The 23,048-nt window shown below is 43.1% G+C and overlaps 1 protein-coding gene across 2 annotated transcripts in view; it reads left to right on the top strand.

The window, feature by feature from the left end:
- LOC124594795 (lactosylceramide 4-alpha-galactosyltransferase-like) overlaps positions 1 to 23,048 on the top strand; it is a 463,646-nt gene that overhangs the window by 159,064 nt on the left and 281,534 nt on the right. The window contains exon 1 of one of the 2 annotated variants that reach the window (XM_047133214.1): positions 12,723 to 12,799. The exons of the other annotated variant lie outside the window; for it this stretch is intronic. Within the exon in view, the coding sequence (XP_046989170.1) occupies positions 12,785 to 12,799 (15 nt within the window). The 5' untranslated portion in view covers positions 12,723 to 12,784. Of the gene's footprint in view, positions 1 to 12,722; positions 12,800 to 23,048 lie in introns of those variants that run through there. 2 annotated transcript variants of the gene reach the window in all.

The raw sequence follows: 23,048 nt of genomic DNA, 5'->3' as shown, positions 1-23,048 counted from the left end.
GTGAGATGTCCTTAGGTTAGTTAGGTTTAAGTAGTTCTAAGTTCTAGGGGACTTATGACCTAAGATGTTGAGTCCCATAGTGCTCAGAGCCATTTTTTGCTGTCTGTCGTTCAGTTCATGCGGAACCCATTTTTCCACTTTCTGCACCTTTAAGAGAAACGGCCCTCTGTGTCACATTCAGTTGTTCCACGAGTTCCTGTTGAGTTTATCATCTTTATCCAGTAAGACCTGCAATTCGTTGTCTTCGAACTTCTTCGGCCGTTTCCCGCTCTCCTCGTTTCTCACGTCAAAAACATAACTTTTGAATTTTTTTAACCGCTCTAAACACTGTGTTTTCCCAAGAGGATGTTCGCCGAAAACTTCGAAAAGCATTCGATGCGATTCTGCAGCAGTTTTCTTCAAATAATAACAGGAAACTAATGCTGTTCGCAAATCGTAGTTCGTAAGCACAAAACTCGACATGTTTAAGGGTTTTAAACAGATACCGATGTATGGAACTTTGGTTATTGTTTGTTGACATTCGTCGTCAGCCATTACAGGAATCCGATAGCGCTGCAGACGCGGTCTCATGGGCCGTACACTGGCGGCTAGAACCATCTATAGAGAAATTCCGTTTTCGTACTTCTACACCTGGTACACGCTATATCGGTAGTGAGCGTTAGTTACATTTGAGATTGGACTTCGTTAGTTTATCTGAGACAAGAATGCCTTTAAAGTGACAAAGACGCAGTAATCCACACCTGACTGAGTTTGAACGAGGTCGCGAATAGGGATACGAGAAGAAGGATATTCTATCTGCGATATTGCAGAAATACTTGGCAGGAATGTAGGCCACTGTACATGGTTGTTGGCGGCGGTGGTCACTAGAATGTGCGATCGCATGAAGACAGGGCCCCGGAAAGCCACGTCACACTGCCGATTGACGCACGCATAGTGACGGATGCTTCGCCACCAGGCCGTGACGCGGCGTGAGCTGTGAGGCTCTGCTGGTGCCGCCGGCGACCTCGTGGCAGTCAACGTGTTAAAGGGCAACATTAATTTCGCCCACTATAATGTATGACGTGTCTGCTGTCGAAAATTTTCTTTGGTGGCATACAAAGTAGATAACGGTCAAAACTGATAGTTGTTACCGATATGTGTCAACTGCGGTTGGTTCTATGGTTATCAAACCAAAAGCCAATAAATAAGTAAAATACCAAGTACCAGCTCTACCACCTTCAGTTGTTACGTCACCAGACGCGCTGTTACGCGCAGCGAAAGGTTAATTCACGCTGCTCTCCGCTCTGACATCACTCTGGACGCCCCAGACATCTTAGGTCCACTTAAAGGGTCGGACTTTAATTGCCCCGCACAGCTTACACGTTTCGTTCTTTGTAAAAACAATATCTTTTAATACCATAAAACAAAGATGAAAAAAGTTTGAACTTGGTTTTAGAAACATCAACTCGTTCCTCGTGTTTGGGGACTTATATTCACATTAAGTGCTATGAGATTCTGCATCCTCCTGCCCCAAGAGCCCAGCAATTGCGACAGTCTTGTTACCAAAAGAAATTTTACAAAGCAGGGCAAATCACACAGTACGGCGCCAGCAGGGAACCGTTCTCCTTTCGACCTCAATTTCCTCATACACCGCAGAGTACTGAGTGTAAAAGCTACGCATGTATTTATTTTTTTAACGACGAATATCTGTACGTTATCTTCTACTGTCTATACATACACAAAATAAAGTCCATCGCCACAATTTCTGTCTGTATTGACGTTTGAATCTCAGGAACTAACGTAGGAATTTTTATACGAATTTCATCAACAGGTATACCGTTTGACGCGTGCGTGAAACATCATTGCCTCAGAACGGCTAGACCCATTTGGTTTGTGTGTGTGTGTGTGTGTGTGTGTGTGTGTGTGTGTGTGTTCGTTATTATCAGGAAAAAGTTACCATGAAAGGAAATTTTTGAAAAATACTCCGGAAAAGTCGGAAATTAAAATCAGCTGTGAAAGATCGTCACCTGAGAACGGATTGACTGATTAGGTTGATTTTTTGTCTTATGTTCGTAATTGTGGATGATAGTACCATTTTTGGTATTGAAAAGAAAATAAAAAGCTTTCCGTTCAGTTTGACAATCCTGTTGCCAAATGTTTTGTAACAAAAAACAGTTTGGCTATATATACGTATGTAATATGAAAAGAGAAAACGTTGTTACCGAAAATCGCCAAATGTTCTTCACCGTTTAGCTACAAATTAGTACATGGTGCTCTAAAGAACGTTTCGATGGACATAGGCTATTTACTTTGTTATGTATGTAATATATAATGTGGAAAATCTTGAAAAATTTCTTACACTTTACTCTAATGAAAATTCAGATGGAAATGGACATGGAGAGGAGGAAGGAGGAGATGCGCGGAGTGACTGGGAGAGGGGATGAGCAGAGAGAGGGGTGGCACAGAATTTAGAGAGTAAACTGACTGATGAATTCAAGTCCCCCACCGCTGTGAAAACGAAGCAGTCGCTATGTAGTGATGATTGGCAGAACTGCTTGTAATCATCATCCATACCGATTATACACTCAGCTGACCCAAGTCGTAGGATACCGAAATGTACATTACAGACGGCACTAGTATCGTGTACTCAAGATATAAAAGGGCAATGCACTGACGGAGCTGTCATTGTTACTTAGGTGATTCATCGGAATAGGTTTACGACGTGATTATATCCGCACGACGGAAATTAACAGACTTTGAAAGCGGAATGGTAGTAGAACTAGACGATGGGACAATACACTTCGAAAGTCGTCATGGAGTTCAATATTCCGAGACAGATAGAGTCAAAACTGTACCGAGAACACCAAATTGCAGGTATTACCTCTCACCACGGGCAACGCAGTGGTCCACGACTTTCACTTAACGACCGATAGCAGCGGCGTTTGCATAAAGTTGTCATTGCTAACAGACAAGCAACACTGCGTGAAATAGGCGCAGATATCAATGCGAAACGCACGACGAACTTGTCCGCTAGGGCAGTGTGACGATATTCGGAGTTAATGGGCTATGGCAGCAAACTACCGACGCGATTGCCTTTGCTAACAGCGCGACATCGCTTACAGTGCCTCTTCTGGGCTCATGGACCCTAGCCGACTGGAAAACCGTGGCCTCGTCGGTTGAGTCCCGATTACAGTTACTAAGAGCTGATGGTAGGCTTTGTATGTGGCGCAGATCCCACGAAAGCACGTACTCATATTGTCAACAAGGCACCGTAATGGTCTGGCCTGTGTTTGCATAGAATGGACTGGGTCTTCTGGTCCGGAAACTGAACGATCATTGGTTGGAAATGGTTGCGTTCGACAGCATGGACTATCAACTCGGAGACCATTGCTGCGATTACCCTTGACGCTGCATCACAGACAGGAGCGCCTGCGATGGTGTACTCAACGACGAACCTGGGTGCACGAAAGGCAAAACGTCATTTTTTCGGATGAATCCAGGTTCTGTTTACAGCATCACGATGGTCGCATCCGTGTTTGACGACATCGCGGTGAACGCACATTGGAAGCGTGTATTTGCGCAGGTTCGAATCCTACCTCGGGCATGGATATGTGTGATGTCCGTAGGTTAGTTAGGTTTAAGTAGTTCTAAGTTCTAGGGGACAGATGACCACAGAAGTTAAGTCCCATAGTGCTCAGAGCCATTTTTTTGAATCGTGTATTTGTCATCACCATACTGGCGTATCACCCGGCATGATGCTATGGAGTGCGATTGGTTACACGTCTCGGTCACCTCTTGTTCGCATTGACAGCACTTTGAACAGAGTGTAGCTGGCTGTTATTCGTTATAACCATGTCATAAAAGACATATTTTGCACTCCGGGGCCGGCCGGAGTGGCCGAGCGGTTCTAGGCGCTACAGTTTGGAGCTGAGCGACCGCTACGGTCGCAGGTTCGAATCCTGCCTCGGGCATGGATGTGTGTGTTGTCGTTAGGTTAGTTAGGTTTAAGTAGTTCTAAGTTCTAGGGGACTGATGACCTCAGAAGTTAAGTCCCATAGTGCTCAGAGCCATTTTTTTTTTTTGCACTCCGGGCCCCAAAGAACAAAAGATATGAGGAGCAGGTTTTGTTGACTACAGTTCAACTGTTTAAAACCTTAATGCTGTATTTTTTCACTTGTATTACCATAAATAAAACGTAGTGCCTTAGTATCAATGGAAAATGGAACAAAAACTTCCTTTCTATATCGAAAAGTGACATTTTTGAGACCTAGGCTACGCACAAAACACAAATTGATTTTTGCATAGTCGGAAACAGCAACCAGCCAGCCACTGCTAATTATTTACACAAATAGCCCCTTGCGAACCGACAGGTTCATCTTTGGGCGGCTATTCACGATTACATTACATTTGTTGTTACTAAAACAGCCAACAGCTAATGTAAACAACGACAACTGTAATATAAGCGTGAACAGCCATCTGAAGATAAACCTGACTGTTCGAAACCGATAACGGCGCTATGTGTATCAATAAATATTATTAACAGTGGCTGGTTGCTGTTTCCTTCCCTACAACAAAAAATGGTTCAAATGGCTCTGAGCACTATGCGACTTAACTTCTGAGGTCATCAATCGCCTAGAACTTAGAACTAATTAAACCTAACTAACCTAAGGACATCACACACATCCATGCCCGAGCCAGGATTCGAACCTGCGACCGTAGCGGTCACGCGGTTCCAGACTGAAGCGCCTTTAACCGCACGGCCACACCGGCCGGCTTCCCTACAACAATCAACATGGAAAAACTTTATTATTGACAATTAGAGTTAGTTAGTTTCCTGATATGGCACTCAGAACGTTTCTAATAAAAAATTTATTTTGTAATTTGTCTTATTGCTTTTAGCCTTCATGCGGTGAGCAGCATTAATTCTGTGGTATCAGAAAATCTCTTCAACGTTTTGAATACATATCAGTTATGTACAAATGAGATACAATGTTTTTTCATTCCTCTAACATATGTCAGACTTGGCACTTAAAACGGTTTCCATTTCCGCTCTTCAAAGGATCGCGCTACCCAGTAACGTTCCACGTCGCAAAGGGCGCCAGACAAAATGCCCCTCGAAATAAGACTTGCAATGTTGTTCGTTAATGTGATCGATCCCCACGATAAAGCACGTCTATACTCGGCGCTCGAGGCTAACAGCACTGGAAAATGTGTGTTGGGAGTTCTTTCACATGTGAAGGTGCATTATCGATCGGTCGGCCAAGTTTTTCAAGATATGGACTTTCTTTGGGCATTGTCGTGTCGACAAATCGAGTTTTCCGATCTGAGGCCGTGAATGGCCAGGATTCAAGAGTCAAGGGCAAAAGCGTATTGCGATGGGGAGCTAGTTGAGTGGAACAAAGTTACATTGGATACTGTTGTTACTAGAAGTGTGTTAAAAGTCGACGGAAAGTGAGAAGTGGAAGTATGATAGGAAGAGCTATCCCCCTGACTGGATACCAGTTTGCACTTCACGGCCTTCACACGGAAAATTTTTGATCGCCAATTATAAATTACGTTCAGAGCTTTAGTGGCTTAAGTCTTTAAGATGAACAACTGTTCACGCATGTCAAAACACGTAACCGCCCGAATTGCTGCTTGAACTGAGCTCCATTACTTGTCATAGGGAATATTCCGGAGTGACACTTGTTGGTGTCGTCTTCAGTCCACAGACTGATTTGATGCAGCTCTCCATGCTACTCTATCCTGTGCAGGCCTCTTCATCTCCAAGTAACTACTGCACCCTACATCCTTCTGAATATGCTTAGGGTATTCACCTCTTGGTCTCCCTCTATGATATTTACCCTCCTTGCTACCCTCCAATACTAAATTGGTGAACCCTTGATGCCACACAACGTGTCCTACCAACCGATCCCTCCTTCTAGTCAAGTTGTGCCACAAATTTCTCTTCTCCCCAGTTCTATTCAGTACCTCCTCATTAGTTACGTGATCTATTCATAAAATCTTCAGCGTTCTTCTGTATCACCACATTTCGAAAGCTTCTATTCTCTTATTGTCTAAACTATGTGTCGTCCACGTTTCACTTCCACACACGGCTACACTCCACACAAATACTTTCAGAGAAGAGTTCCTGACTCTTAAATCTATACTCGATGTTAACAAATTTTTCTTCTTCAGAAACGCTTTCTTGCTATTGCCAGTCTACATTTTATATCCTCTCTACTTCGACCATCATCAGTTATTATGCTCGCCAAATAGCAAAACTCATCTACCACTTTAAGTGTCTCATTTCCTAATATAATTCCCTCAGTGCCACCCGATTTAACTCGACTCGGTTGGCTTTTGTTGATGTTCATCTTATATCCTCATTTCAAGACACTGTCCAGTCCTTTCAGCTGCTGTTTCAGGTCCTTTGCTGTCTCTGACAGAATTATAATGTCATCAACAAACCTCAAAGTTTTTATTTCATCTCCGTGTATTTTAATTCCTACTCCAAATTTTTCTTTTGTTTCCTTTACTGCTTGCTCAATATACAGATTGAATAACATCGGGGATAGGCTACAATCCTGTCTCACTCCGTTTCCAACCACTGCTTCCCTTTCATGCCCCACGACTCTTATAACTGCCATCTGGTTTCTGTACAAAGTGTAAATAGCCTTTTGCTCCCCGTATTTGACCCTTGCCATCTTCAGAATTTGAAAGAGAATATTCCAGTCAACATTGCCAAAAGCTTTGTCTAAGTCTACAAATGCTAGAAATGTACGTTTGCCTTTCTTTAATTTATCTTCTAAGGTAAGTCGTAGGGTCAGTATTGCCTCGTGCGTTCCACCATTTCTACGGAATCCAAACTGATCTTCCCTGAAGTCGGCTTCTACCAGTTTTCCCATTCGTCTGAAAAGAATTCGTGTCAGTATTTTGCAGCCGAGACTTATTAAGCTGATAGTTCGGTAGTTTTCACACCTGTCAAAACCTGCTTTCTTTGGTACTGGAATTATTATATTCTTCTTGAAGTCTGAGGGTATCTCGCCTGTCTCATACATCGCGCTCACCAGTAGTTCTAATGCAATATTGTCTACTCCCCGGGTGTTGTGTTGACTTAGTTCTCTTAATGCTCTGTCAAATTCTTCACGGGGTGTCATATCTCCTATTTCATGTTCATCTACGTCCTTTTCTATTTCCATAATATTGCCACGGTACAGATCCTCTATATAGTCCCTCCACCTTCCTGCCTTCCCTTCTTTGCTTAGAACTGGTTTTCCATCTGAGCTCTTGATATTCATACAAGTGGTTCTCTTTTCTCCAAAGGTCTCTTTAATTTTCCTGTAGGCAGTATCTATCTTACCGCTAGTGAGCCTCTACATCCTTACATTTGTCCTCTAGCCATCCCTGCTTAGTTATTTTGCACTTCATCTCGATCTCATTTTTGAGACGTTTGCATTCCTTTTTGTCTGCTTCATTTACTGCATTTTTATATTTTCTCCTTTAATTAGTTAAATTCAGTGTCTCTTGTGTTACCCAAGATTTTTACTAGCCTTTGTCTTTCTACCTAGGCTACTTGATCCTTTGCTGCCTTCACTATTTCATCCCTCAAAGCTACCCATTCTTCTTCCACTGTATATCTTTCCCTCATTCTTGTCAATCATTCCCTAATGCTCTCTCTGTGACTCTCTACAGCCTCTGCTCTTTTCAGATTATCCGGTCCCATCTCCTTAAATTTCCACCTTTTTTGCAATTTCTTCTGTTTTAATCAACAGTTCATAACCAATAGATTGTGGTCAGAGTCCACATCTACCCCTGGAAATGGCTTACAATTTAAAACCTGGTTTCTAAATCTCTTACCATTCTATAATTATCCAAAACGTTCTAGTGCCTCCTGGCTTCTTCCACGTATGCAATCTTCTTTCATGATTCTTAAACGAAGTGTTAACTATGATTCAGTTATGCTCTGTGCAAAATTCTACAAGGCGGCTTCCTCTTTCATTCCGTATCCCTTCCATATTCACCTGCTACTTTTGCTTCACTTCCTTTTCGACTGTCTAATTCCAGTCCCCCATGACAATTAAATTTTCCTCTCCCTTCACTATCTGAATAATTTCTTTTATTTCATCATACATCAATCTCTTCGTCATCTGCGGAGCTAGTTAGCATATGAACTTGTACTACTGTGGTAGGCGTGGGCTTCGTGTCTATCTTGGCTACAGTAATGCGTTCACTGTGCCGTTCATAGTATCTTACTCGCGCTCCTATTTTTTTTATTCATTATTAAACTCACTCTTCCATTACCCCTGTTTGATTTTGTATTTATAACTCTGCATTCACCTGGACAGAAGTCTTGTTCCTCCTGCCACCGAACTTCACTAATTCCCACTACATTTAACTTTAACCTGTCCATTTCCCTTCTTAAATTTTCTAACCTACCTACTCAATTAAGGGATCTGACATTCCACGCTCCAGTCCGTAGAACGATAGTTTTGTTTCTCCTGATAATGACATTCTCCTGAGCAGTCCGCATCCGGAGTTCCGAAAGGGGGCTATTTTACCTCCGGAATATTTTACCCAAGAGGACGCCATCATTATTTAACCATACAGTAAAGGTGCATGCCCTCGGGAAAAATTACGGCCTTAGTTTCCCCTTGCTTTCATCCGTTCACAGTACCAGCTCAGCAAGGCCGTTTTGGCTGATGTGACGAAGCCAAATTAGTCAAGTATCCACACTGTTGCCCCTGAAACTACTGAACAGGCTGCTACACCTCTTCAGGAAACACTCATTTGTCTGGCCTCTCAACAGATACCCCTCCGTCGTGTTTGCACCTACAATAAGGAGGCTACCTGTATCGCTGAGGCACATAAGCTTCCGCACCAACGGCAAGGTCCATGGTGCATAAAAAATAGTTTTGCAGAGTCATTGATGAGTGTAAGTGCTGACTTGAAGTGTCATTATTTGAAATTTTTTGTCTTGTTAGACTTCAGTTCAAAGTACTTCTGGCTAACTATTTAATATAACCCCAGACATCATTCTAGCAATTAGATTACAACTGACAACTCAAGAAACTGCGCTGGTCAAAAAAATTTGTGGATAATGATTTTGGGCGTCTGTCATACTTCATTGAGCAATAACTGCAAACTGAATATGTTTCCAGATTATACCATTATCTGTCACACATTAAGTATGCAACAAAACATTAGATTCTCTATTGTTTTCATAACAATAACTGAAAATAATTCATCCCGTCCTCCTAGATGCTTTTCTTTGTACTTTGAGAGATCCAGCGTGAGCATTTATCACTGCCTGCGGCTAGTGGCATGCTCCGTATAACTCTGTGGAGGTCATCCTGTGGTATCCGTTCCCACTCTTCAATGAGTTCATGAGAGTTCTTGCAGAGTGTAACAGGACGATCACGAACAGGTCTGCCGCGCACATCCCACACATGCAAGATGGGGTTTAACTAGGGACTCACCGTCGGCCTTTCCATTACTTCAATGTACAAGCTTAGCTGACGCCCGCCACATGGGCCCTTACGTTAGAAAGAATTCAGGGCCACCACCGTACGCAGCAGCCACCATATGGTTCAACAGGTTCTGTTCTATGTACTGCCTGACGGTAATGCGACCATAAACAACTAGATCCGTATGGCTGTTAGCGCTGAATCCTCTCCACAAGCGGTTCTAGGCGCTTCAGACTGGAGCCGCGCGACCGCTACGGTCGCAGGTTCGAATCCTGCCTCGGGCATGGATGTGTGTGATGTCCTTAGGTTAGTTAGGTTTAAGTAGTTCTAAGTTCTAGGGGACTGATGACCTCAGATATTAAGTCCCATAGTGCTCAGAGCCGTTTTTGAACCTCTCCACAACATCAAATAACCTTGGAAATCTGTCAAATTCCTGGACAGTTGGCAGGTACTACTCACCACGGGTTTCCGCGTACGAACACGGCCATCACATTTCGTCTGTGAATAACAAGTGTCGCCAGTGACGTAGTTGCCAGTTGACATGGGAAAGGCAGAACTGAAGGCGAGCTGCAAAATATTGTCATGTCAAACAGAATACTCGAACAAGTCATCTGGATCGTAAGGTCCTTTCTCGTAATCTGTTCATTACAGTCTGATCGGACACAGCGACTCCAGTGGCCCATCTGACATCGTCTTGTAAGTGCACTGGCGGTATCCATACGATGCCGTAACGCAGACATGGATGGCTAGATATCGGTCGTCACGTGGAGATGCAAGGCGTTGGCGACCTTGTATAACCAGCTCTGTCTCCCTACAGTGTGTCCACAATCTGTGGATAAACCATGGAGAGACCCTTGGCATCTGAAGCAACGTGCGTTTTAAATCAGACCCCCTTGCAACTGGACCTGCATATACTTGGTTGAATACAACGTCCACAAATGACAACTGCCATATGCGTACTTGACTAGAAAACACTGGGGCACCGGTACTCACTTCCTCCTGAGTGTTCATCTGACACTTTAAGGCATAGCGCAGCCAATAGATGGTGAATGAGTTTAATTGTTGCCTACGTTGAAAGCGAAGATCTCAAGCCAAGCAATAAGACCACAGGTTTCGCCTGTATCAGAACAGATTTAACATACCGGACGCCGATACAAGTGTTCCCGTAATTCCTTTGAACGGTTTATAGCAGAAGATCTAAAGAGGGACGTGAGGTCGGTAATAAATACAACGTACTGTTTCCTACCATATACACTACTGGCCATTAAAATTGCTACACCAAGAAGAAATGCAGATGATAAACGGGTATTCATTGGACAAATATATTATAATAGAACTGACATGTGATTACATTTTCACGCGATTTGGGTGCATAGATCCTGAGAACTCAGTAATCAGAACAATTACCTCTGGCCGTAATAACGGCCTTGATACGCCTGGGCATTGAGTCAAATAGAGCTTGGATGGTGTGTAAAGGTACAGCTGCCCATGCAACTTCAACACGATACCACAGTTCATCACGAGTTGTGACTGCCGTATTGTGACGAGCCAGTTACTCGGCCACCATTGGCCAGACGTTTTCAATTGGTGAGAGATCTGGAGAATGTGCTGGCCATGGCAGCAGTCGAACATTTTCTCTATCCACAAAGGCCCGTACAATACCTGCAACATGCGGTCGTGCATTATCCTGCTGAAATGTAGCGTTTCGCAGGGATCGAATGGACGGTAGAGCCACGGGTCGTAACACATCTGAAATGTAACGTCCACTGTTCATAGTGCCGTCAATGCGAACAAGAGGTGACCGAGACGTGTAACCAATGGCACTCCATACCATCACGCCGGGTGATACGCCAGTATGGTCATGACAAATGCACACTTCCAATGTGCGTTCACCGCGATGTCACCAAACACGGATGTGACCATCATGATGCTGTAAACAGAACCTGGATTCATCCGAAAAAATGCCGTTTTGCCATTCGGGCACCCAGGTTCGTCGTTGAGTACACCATCGCAGGCGCTCCTGTCTGTGATGCAGCGTCAGGGGTAAGCGCAGCCATGGTCTCCGAGCTGATAGTCCATGCTGCTGCAAACGTCGTCGAGCTTTTCGTGCAAATGGTTGTTGTCTTGCAAACGTCCCCATCTGTTGACTCAGGGATGTGGCAGTACGATCCGTTACAGCCATGCGAATAAGATGCCTATCATGTCGTCTGCTAGTTATACAAGGCCGTTGGGATCTAGCACGGCGTTCCATATTACCCTGCTGGACCCACCGATTCCATATTGTGCTAACAGTCATTGGATCTCGACCAACGCGAGCAGCAATGTCGCGATACGATAAACCGCAATCGCGATAGGCTACAATCCGACCTTTAAGTCGGAAACGTGATGGTACGCATTTCTCCTCCTTACACGAGGCATCACAACAACGTTTCACCATTCAACGCCGGTCAACTGCTGTTTGTGTATGAGAAATCGGTTGGAAACTTCCCTCATGTCAGCACGTTGTAGGCATCGCCACCGGCGCCAACCTTGTGTGAATGCTCTGAAAAGCTAATCATTTTCATATCACAGCATCTTCTTCCTGTCGGTTAAAAGTCCCGTCTGTAGCACGTCATCTTCGTGGTGTAGCAATTTTAATGGCCAGTAGTGTACATATCGCGAAAACGCCACAACGAGAAATCGCTTATACGGATGTTTACGACATTCATTCTTCCGTCGCGCCATTTGCGTAGGGAACACGGAATGGGAGGTCAGATAGTGGTACCGGAAGTACCTTCCGCTACACACCGTCAGGAGTGTACAAGCAACCGCCAAAATGGAGAAAAAAATAAACTGACGTTCTCGGGGGTATTACGAAAAGCTGGCATAATGTGTGAAAGTAATTGTTCCGTTTCTGACTGGTAAAATACGGTTTAATGTCGCAGGGCCGTTGTAACTAATGACCGTCTCAGTTCCGCTGAGGTGCGAGCTGACGGAAGGCCCCTCCCACTTGTGACAGTGAAGGAAGCGTCGCGTGTGCCGTCCCCTTCGGTGTGCCACCTTTCACTGTTCGCGTGCGCGCGGCCCACTGTTTATTTCAAAGCGCACGCCATCTGCTCCGCGTCGACCTCGTTCGTGAAACCAGAATCCCGAATGATTGGGAGTGCGCGCAACAGATGTAGCAACTTTGCCTGTCTCTGCTGCCTTGTTACGCAGATTTCGTCCTTGACAATTGCGCTTCTTTAGTACCTATCTCAGAAGCATGACATCACGCGTCTCGTGAACGGATGGCTTCCGCCGATAGAGCTTTGTACTGTCACTCAGCGACGCCAAAGTCGTTTAGCTTACTCTGCTCACCTAGGTCTTTCCTGCAGGCGAACATGTCATCAAAAAAGGTAAGTTCCGTAAATACGTTACAGTAAACGATAACTATTGTCCTGGTCACACACACGCGGCAGAAAATGCTCATTCTTGACGCCAGCTATCTGCATGCTTCACCTATCCGATAAAATCTTACGTGTGGAACACGCGTGAACAGGGCTTCACGTGACAATGTCATACCGTTTGCCATTAGGGCCTACCAGTTTATCTCGGCTGTGACGCAGCATTACCTGTACACTTTTTATCCCACTCGTAATCCGACAGGACGGCAGTGATAGGCATAGAGACAAACCATCATATTTACCTGTCTTGTAACTCTGTTCTTTACGACGGGCCGGCCGGAGTGGCCGAGAGTTTCTAGGCGCTACAGTCTGGAACCGCGCGACCGCTACGGTCGCAGGTTCGAATCCTGCCTCGGGCATGGATGTGTGTGATGTCCTTAGGTTGGTTAGGTTTAAGTAGTTCTAAGTTCTAGGGGACTGATGACCTCAGCTGTTAAGTCCCATAGTGCTCAGGACCATTTGAACCTTTACAACGGACACTTCTACATCTGTTTGGTACAGAACCCTATATTTTTTCAGTAATCCATTTCCTCTGCTCAAAAACGTATCACAGCATACTATTTAAGCAAACATGACGTTATTGAAAAGTAACACAAAACTAACTTTACTCTAGTAGCACGCAGCGGAGTTACTTAGGTAACATGTTGAAGGGATATGCGCGGAACAAGACTGTACTCGTAGATCCAGTAACACACATATCACTTCCAATCACACCTCGTATTGCAGCAAGTTAAAGTTTAGTAAAATGAAATATGCTCCGAACATCGGAGACAAGCTGGATAAGTAGCTTTGTGGTTAGAATTACTGCATCATCTTTCAGCCCACATTTGCTCTCACGTTAGAGGTTCACTTTCTATGCACCTCCATTAGGATGAAGCAACTAAAATTGGCAGTCAAGCAAACCGCTAACACCGCTCTCAGGATTAACAACACTTGACACCCTATGACTACTCATTTGCCATCAGAGGCTACATCTGTTACCGTATCATATTTTATGGTACCTCTCTCATTATGGACCACACAAATCGTTGTGTTCATTCCGCAGCACAGGAGATCCCAGAGACACCTGTTCTGGATGGCCAATATCCCTAAGCTCCAGCATTATTAAAACAGTGGAACAGATTATTAAAACACCATCTATTGAATACCTAGCAGTCAAAGTGGCTTCAGAAAAGGAAATGGGTCGTAGGAGACGCACGGAATATAACGGCTAACATTTTAATCTAGAATTCTAGGTAGGCCCTACATCTATTACAGGTATCCAGTGGCTGCTACACTCTGAGTGGCATATGTTCGATTGAGCGGTGATATGGCCTCTATTAATGAACGTGCCTCAGTCCAATATTATCCTCTGTATACACATCTAAGATGAAAGCTTTTCTACCACTAACTGTTAAGCAATTTCAGTACAATATGCAGACGATACAAGCCAATATTCAACAGCCACCACTCTACAGGATATATGTTGTAGACTACGTCGCACTGCCGTATCACTTGGAAATTGGCTAATGGATAAATGGTCTAGCACCCCGCAAATATCAAGTATTCGCACAACTCCTAAAAATAAAACCATACATGTCAGGTATATATCCAAGAGCAGCGTCGTCGTGTCCCATAGGACCAACCCAATGGCTTGGAGATGTTGATTTAAAAATGCACAAACATTCATACGCCTATGTGTGGGAGCTCCATCTTGCTAATAATTGTAATCTGTGGATTCTCCTCTGCACTATTACAATTCTTATTGATGTACCGCTGTGCAGTAATTATAGCCGCTTGCAATCGTGATATTCGTTTTGAATTACCCTGCACAAAATGCAGTACTGCTGTGTGAGACTGTGTCCATAAGCAATGCCTACAAAGCCGCCCAATGTTCTGCTCTTCAACACAGTGCACATCTGGCACCAGTTCTTGGTGAGTAAGTTGTTTAGGAGAATCCACAGATGGAGCCTCACGTGGTTCAGAAATTAACTGACTTACAAGAGCTGATTCGGACCAATCGTTTCTTACTGAAACAAATAATGCGCTCCTGAATAGTAAACGGTATGTATCCTTAAAAGTTTTCCGGACAAATCGGCACTTTGAAATTTATTTTTCTCAGTTACTCAATTCGTACAATGAACGCAATTGAAACGCAATACTTTAAAAACGTATTGCAGGTAGCGGTGCTTATACGTTATACGTATAGGGTGGCCAGAATAAGTCTGAAAAGCTTGTAAGCGTGTTGCCGTGGAGGCTGCGCTGAGAAATAACCGTTACGAAAAAAATCTATACTTTGCACCTCTTCCGAGTTACTTAGCATTGACGTCAGCTGATCAGGTCGTTGCGCGAGCAGATTCAAGCACCTGCACACTCTAAAATGCTGTAATGCAAAGATGTGTCCGTGAGTTACTGCTTGTTGAAATTCTCATTGCCAATGAAAATGTGCCTTTTTCGGAAGTGATAAATCTAAGCTAGGTGAGCAAAAGCTAAGTTTGTTCGGTCTGAGGAACCTAAGCAAAGAATACGTTCGGCGACACCGCCTCTGGCAGGCTGTTTGAATTTGTGCGTGCGACGACCTGATTGGCTAACTTCCATGTTAAATAACTAGCAAACGGCGCAACGCATCGAGTTCTTTTCTGAGCAGTTATTTCTCAGCGCAATCTCCTCTGCAACACCCTAACAAGTTATTCAGACTGTTCCTGACCATTCTGTATAGATGTTATGAAAGTGCTTGAAGGTGAAAACAACCAATGAACCAAATGTGGGTCTTAAGGCACCCTCTCATGAGGTGTGAAAGCACGCCGTGGACGAGAAACTGTAGAGTTTTGTGACGTCACAGGATGGAACTTCATATTCCACTACACTGCGAAGAATTTGCCAAGTCTGAGGTATGTGTCCAATGAGATGCAACATCGGTTTTACGTCACAGACAGAACTTACCAGACGCCATCTGGAATCACGTCCTGTGGGTCTGAACTCTGTATTTGGTGGTTTTTATGTTATAAAGTGCGTATTGTAAATATAAGCTGTTTAAAAGCACCAGCACACTGACGATACCTTGAAAACGCGCCGTTTTTTGGCACGATTTCAAAGTGACGGGAAACTACATATCCGTAGTTAAAATTTTCTCATATTTGATACTTTTCGTAGTATAACTTGAGCGCTATGAAACTACGCCATCTCAGTATTACGGCACCCTGATGATTTATCAAAAGCGCTTTGGTTTTGACCTGATTTATTATAGTTACATACCAAATAAAGACACCTGTAGTCACAGGCTTGAAAAGTAACATATAACTTAGACACTGTTACATTTCGAACACGTAACATAAGGGGTACAGTCGTGAGCTGTTGAGCAGAAGGTAGAGTTTGCCTCTGGCTACCAGCACATTTTTATTCACCCAGTGTTTTCTAAATGATTCTGGGACTTTGTTATAAATGTAACTGGAGTCTCATCAGCAATACTCGATATCATTTATTATACAAAAGACCACTCTCTGTCCACGGGAGACCGATTTTGTGAATGCAATATTTTAGAATTTCCAGATGAAAATTATATGGGGGACCTGGGTACTGGAGAACAAAGTTGCGTGATACCTGATTAGCTACCTCTTTCACAGAGTTCTTTGAGTTCAGAAGATGGTGTTACTCCCAGGGCCTCCACAATGAAACTAAACAAAAGTAATGGGAGTTACAATGCGGTGCAATTAATTGCAGAAAGCTTTAAAACAACCAAGTGATGAAACAGATAGTTTCGTGAAAATTATTAGCAATGAACCCAGTAATTTTAAATGTCGAACATCTGAGGATTGCAAGACAAACAAAAAAATGAAGAAAAAAGGAAAATCGTTCACTAATTACTTGGAAAAACAATAAATCTTGTGAATATTAAATTGTGTTTATTTCTGTTTTGAAATGTGAATTGTTTCTCAGAAAAAGAATTACATTAAAATACCAGTTCTACAATCCATATACTGAGATTAGCTCCTTAGAAAATTAAAATAATTTGCTCTCACATTATATTCGATAATATCAAAAGGTGTGCATTATTCTGGAAGCATTCCAGTTATGTAACTCGAGCGTGATGGATTTCACATGATCTTTTGTTTGCGAAATCCATGTTGATTCCTACAAAAAATAATTCAGGTTTCCAGTTCCGTTACAACTTTGTATTCGTGCTGTGGTCAGACTTTTCAGCGTATCTAAAATGACGCAGCGCGCATGTTTTTGTCAGTGATGGAGTAGGAGCTGTCGGTACTGGGGAGGGGGGGGGGGGGGGGGGTTAGATGCCAGCGCACAGCAAGCATTGTCAGTGTTGTGACTTGGCAAGACAGCCAAGCTACTATGAGGTAGCCGAAAGGCACGCGTTTAAGCTCGCGCAGGCTGGCGTGAGGTCTGGAACAGTTAAAGGAGTTGAGTCTAGCAAAAAAAGTACGTAGCTTCTGGAATACTTAACTTTAATCCATAATTGGTAAACACCGGTCTGACGGTACATGCACCACAAGATAAATAGCAAATGATAATGGCGCCTTGCTAGGTCGTAGCAAATGACGTAGCTGAAGGCTATGCTAACTATCGTCTCGGCAAATGAGAGCGTAATTTGTCAGGGCACCATCACTAGCAAAGTCGGCTGTACAACTGGGGCGAGTGCTAGGAAGTCTCTCTAGGCCTGCCGTGTGGCGGCGCTCGGTCTGCAATCACTGACAGTGGCGACACGCGGGTCCGAGGTATACTAACGGACCGCGGCCGATTTAAAGGCTACCACCTAGCAAGTGTGGTGTCTGGCGGTGACACCACAGTCAGCTAGTCTGTATTTTACTGCAGCGTCCTCGGCGTCTCTCGCCAACTGTATTGGGCCATTGCCAGGGCACTGCTGATTAGCGATCAATAAGTTTTCTCCACTTCCCAGTACAGTTAACACAACGTTTCTGTCTGGCTGACAACACATTAATGTTGCAATTATTTTAGTTCCTAAGTATTATGTTTCCTAACCCTTGATTCCTGAAGAGGGGCAGCAACGTTTTCAGTAACAGGAGGTGGAACAGTCTGTATAATTGACATGATCTTGTAACATTAACCAGTATTGTGTTGTAACGCTGATGTGGCGGGCGGTTGAAAAATTTTTCTTCCCCTAGGGCATTAAGTTATATTGTATGGCTTAATGATGATGCCATCATCCTGGGTAGAATATTCCGGAGGTAAAATAGTTCCCTACTCAGATCTCCGCGTGGAGACCATTCGGGAGAATATCGCCAGAACTGGCAATCTACGGGTCGTACTGTGAAATGTTCGAGCACTTAATAAGGTAGTTAGGTTGGAGAATTTAATACCTAATGGATGGTTGAAACTAGATATAATAGGAAATACAGAAATATGGTGACAAGAAGAACAGAATTTCTGGTCAGGCAATTACAAGGTTATCAAGGCAGGTGTCATACAGGAGTAGGCCTAAAAAGGAATAAGAAAATAGGAAATTAGAACGGTTACTATGAACGACGTAGTGAACACATCGTAACCAAGACAGACGTGAAACCAACATCCGCTACTGTAATACGAGTTTGTATACAAATCAACTCCGAAGTGAAGAGATTGAAATAATGTGTGATCAGATAAAGAGAATTATTGATATAGGTAAGAGGGACGAAACTTTAATTGTGATGGGCGTCTGGAATCTGATAATAGAAAAAGAAAGAGAAGGAAAAATAATAGTATAACATGGAACGGGAAATTGGAATGAAAGGAAAAGCCAGCTGGTAGAATGGTTCAAATGGCTCTGAGCACTATGGGACTTAACATCTATGGTCATCAGTCCCCTAGAACTTAGAACTACTTAAACCTAACTAACCTAAGGACATCACACAACACCCAGTCATCACGAGGCAGAGAAAATCCCTGACCCCGCCGGGAATCGAACCCGGGCGCGGGAAGCGAGAACGCTACCGCACGACCACGAGCTGCGGACAGCTGGTAGAATCTTAACCCTCTGTTTAAGAATTGTGAAAGAGGTCAGTATTCTTAGAAGATACCTGCAGATATCGGAAGTTTGTAGATTATATAATAGCAAGACAGATTTCGAAACCAGATTTTAAACCGAAAAGTTTTTCCAGGGACAGATGTCGTCTCCGGCAGTCGGAAACTTCAGATTAAGACGTGGATAAACTGAAATAACCAGAGGTTGCTGAGAGTTTCGCGAGGAGAATTAGGCAACGTTGAACTGAAACAAAGGAAACAGTAGAGGACGAATTGTTAACTTTGAGAGATTAAATTGTGAAGCCAGCAGAGGATCGCACGGTAAAAAGAGAAGGCGTAGTAAAATCCTTGGATAACAGACGAGATATTGAACTGATGACAGGAGAAAATATAAAAATGATGGAAATGTATCAGGCGAAAGAGAATGTGCGATTCACAGAAAATGCAAAATGTCTGATTAGGAGTTGCTGGAGGACAAATTCAATGCTGTAAAAATATGGAGTACTTGGAGAAACATAGATCCCGTCTACACGAGAATTAGAAACTTCCTATAATACTGCCCTCAAGTTTATTGCCCCTATGCAGATCTTCTATATATTCCTTCCACCCTTCAGCTTTCCCTTCCTTGCTTTGTTTTATCCCATCTGAGCTCTGGATATTCGTACATGAATACCAAAAGGTCAGATGGCAAGCCAGTACTAAGCAAGGAAGGGAAAGGAGAAGGAATTTAAGGGATCTGTGTAGGGGCAATAAGTTAAGAAAGAGGAAACAGGCGAAGATAAAGTAGGAGATATGGAAGTAAGTCATAGCTGCAAAACATTAATGCAATTTATTTACAGAAGAACGGAAAAACTAGTAGAAGCCGACCTCGGGGAATATCAATTTTGGCTCCAGAGAAATGTAGGAACATGTAAGACAATATTTGACCCTACATCTTATCTTAGTAACCTGAAGAAATGCAAGCGTACGTTGACAGTATTCGTAGAGTTAGAGAAAGCTTTTGACATGTTGATTAGACCATACAGTTTACATCTTTAAAAGCAGCAATAATAAAATGCAGGGAGCAAAATATTATTGATAGCTTGTACAGAAACCAGACTAAGTTATAAGTCGAAAGACACTAAAGGGAAGCAGTACCTGAGAAGGGAGTGAGACAGGGTGTTAGCGTTTCCCCGATATTATTTAGTCTGTACATTGGGCAAACAGTAAGGGAATCCAAAGAAAACTCTGGAGTAAGAATTGAATTTCAGGGAGAAGAAACAAAAATTTAGAGGTTTGTCGATGATATTGTAATGCTATCAGAGACTACAAAGGACCTGGAAGAGCAGCTGAACCGAATGGATGGCGTCTTAAGAGAGTTTTTAGTGCGAACACCGGCACACGTAAAACGAAAGTATTGGAATGTATTCGAATTAAATATGGCGACGCTGAGAGAGTTAGATTAGGAAATAAGCAACTAAAAGTAGTAAATGAGTAACAAAATAAACGATGGTGGAATTAGAGAACATGTAAAATGCAAACAGGCAATAGCAAGAGAAGCAATTCTGAAAAAGGGAAAACATCTTTTCTAGAAGTACTAATCTGGAGTACAGCATTGTGGTCTAGGGGTAGCGTCTTTGATTAGTAATGAGAACGTCCTGGGTCCCAGGATCAAACACTGCCACCGCTTAGCTTTTGAATAAAAATCACCATTGGCGGGCGAAGACTTCCGGCATAGGAAGCCACCCTCATTCTGACAACGGCACTCTTTTCGCCATGGGGCGGGAAACTGCCCCTAAAGGCGGAAGAAGCAACTACGATCAACGGCATGAGGATGCAGAAGGCAGCGGAAACCGTTGCATTAAAGACACACAATGTGTATCCACAGGACATGTGGCCTGTAACTGAATACGTGTTATGACGATCTCTCCATTGGCAAAAGATTCCGGAATAGTTCCCCGTTCGGATCTCCGGAAGCGGACTGCCAAGGGGGAGGTGACCATGAGAAAGTATTCGATAACCAACGAAAGGATAATGTTCTACGAGTTAGGGCGTGGAATTCTAGCAGCATGAACGTGATAGGGAAGCTAGAAAATCTGCAAAAGGAAATGCTAAGGCTCAGTCTAGATATAGTAGTGGTCAGTGAAGTGAAATGGAAAGAAGACAAGGATTCCTGATCAGATGAATGTAAGGTAATATCAACAGCAGCAGAAAATGGTATAATGGGAGCAGGATTCGTTATGAATAGGATGGTAGCGCAGGAGTGTGTTACTGTAGATAGTTCAGTGATAGGGTTGTTCTCACCTGAATCGACAACAATAGTTCAGGTATACATGCTGACGTCGCAAGCTGAAGACGAGGAGATAGAGAAAGTTATGGGGATATTGAACGATAATTCAGTACGTAAAGGGAGATGAAAATCTAATAGTCATTGGGGACCGGAATGCGGTTGTAGGGGAAGGAGTAGAAGAAAAGCTTACGGGAGAATACGGGCTTGATACTAGGAATGAGAGAGGAGAAAGACTAATTGAGTTCCGCAATAAATTTCGGCTAGCAATAGCGAATACTCTGTACAAGAATCATAAGAGGAGGAGGTATACTTGAAAAATGCCGGGAGATACGGGAAGATTTCAGTTAGATTACGTCATGTTCAGACAGAGATTCCTAAATCAGGTACTGAGTAGGCTGAAGTTTAAGAAAATACTCAGGAATAATCGACACTCAAAAAGGGGGGTATGGAAGTACTAAGGAATGAAAAGATGCTCTTGAAGTTCTCTAAGTCTACAGATCCTATAACAAGAATAGCTCAGTAAGCACCTCAGATGCAGAGGAATGGACATCTCTGAAAAGCTGGAAAGAAAAACACTTGTACAGAGAAGGTAACTGGGAAGAACACGTGGGTAAAAGAAGAAATACTTCAGTTGATCGATGAAAGAACGAAGTACAAAAATGTTCAGGAAAATTCAGGAATACAGAAATGCAAGTCTCTCAGGAATGAAATATATAGGAAGAGCAGATAAGCTAAGAGGAAATGGTTGCATGAAAAATGTGAAGAAACTGAAAAAGAAGAAAAGGAAGGACTGACTCAGCATGCACAAAAGTCAAAACAACCTTCGGTGAAGTTAAAAGCAAGGGTGGTAACACTGAAGAGTGCAGCGGGAATTCCACTGTTAAAAAGCAGGGGAGAGAGTGGATAGGTGGAAAGAATACGTTAAACGCCTCTATGAGGAGAAAGATTTCTGTAGTGCAATAGAAGAAGAGACGGGAGTAGGTTTAGAAGAGATACGAGATCTAGTTTTAGAATTTAAAATAGCTTTTGAAACTTAAGATCAAGAAAGGTAGAAAGGATAGATAACATTCAATCAGAATTTCTAAAATCATTGGTAGAAGTGGCATGAAAATGACTATTCACATTGGTGTGCAGAACCTACATGAGTCTGGCGATTTACCATCTGACTTTCGGGAAAGCATCATCCACACAATTCCGAAGATTGCCAAGAGCTGACAGGTGTGAGAATTGTCGCACAATCAGTTTAAAATCTCATTAATCCAAGTTGCTTACAAGAATCATATACAGAAGAACGAAAAAGAAAACGGAGGATGTGTTAGATGACGATCAGTTTGGGTTTAGGAAAGGTAAAGGCACCAGAGAGGCAGTTCTGACTACGCCGTTGATGATGGAAACAAGGCTAAAGAAAAACGAAGACAGGTTTGTAAGATTTGTCGACCTGGAAAAATAGTTCGAAAATGTCAAATAGTGTAAGACGTTCGAAATTCTGAGGAAAATAGCGGTAAGCTATAGGGAGGGACGGTTAATATATAACAGATACAAGAGCGAAGAGGGAGTAATTAGAGTGGAAGTCCAAGAACGAAGTGCTCGGATCAAAAAGGGTGAAAGACAGGTATGTAATCTTCCGCCTCTACTATTCAATCTGTACATCGAAGAAGCAATGATGGAAATATAAGAAAGGTTCAGAGTGAAATTAAAATCCAAGGTGAAAGAATATCAATGATACGATTCGCTGATAACTTTGAGTGAAAAAAATGGCTCTGAGCATTATGGGACTTAACATCTGAGGTCAACAGTCCCCTAGAACTTAGAACTACTTAAACCTAACTAACCTAAGGACATCACACACATCCATGCCCGAGGCAGGATTCGAACCTGCGACCGTAGCAGTCGCGCGGTTTCGGAGTGAAGCGCCTAGAACCAATCGGCCACCGCAGCCGGCGCTACCTGAGTGAAACTGAAGAAACATGGTCTTCTGAA

Source organism: Schistocerca americana, chromosome 2, assembly GCF_021461395.2.
Source record: "Schistocerca americana isolate TAMUIC-IGC-003095 chromosome 2, iqSchAmer2.1, whole genome shotgun sequence".
In the NCBI taxonomy this organism is placed as follows: Eukaryota; Metazoa; Arthropoda; class Insecta; order Orthoptera; family Acrididae; genus Schistocerca; species Schistocerca americana.
The sequence above is the reverse complement of the archived record's forward strand: the minus strand, read 5'-3'. Positions and strand labels throughout refer to the sequence as shown.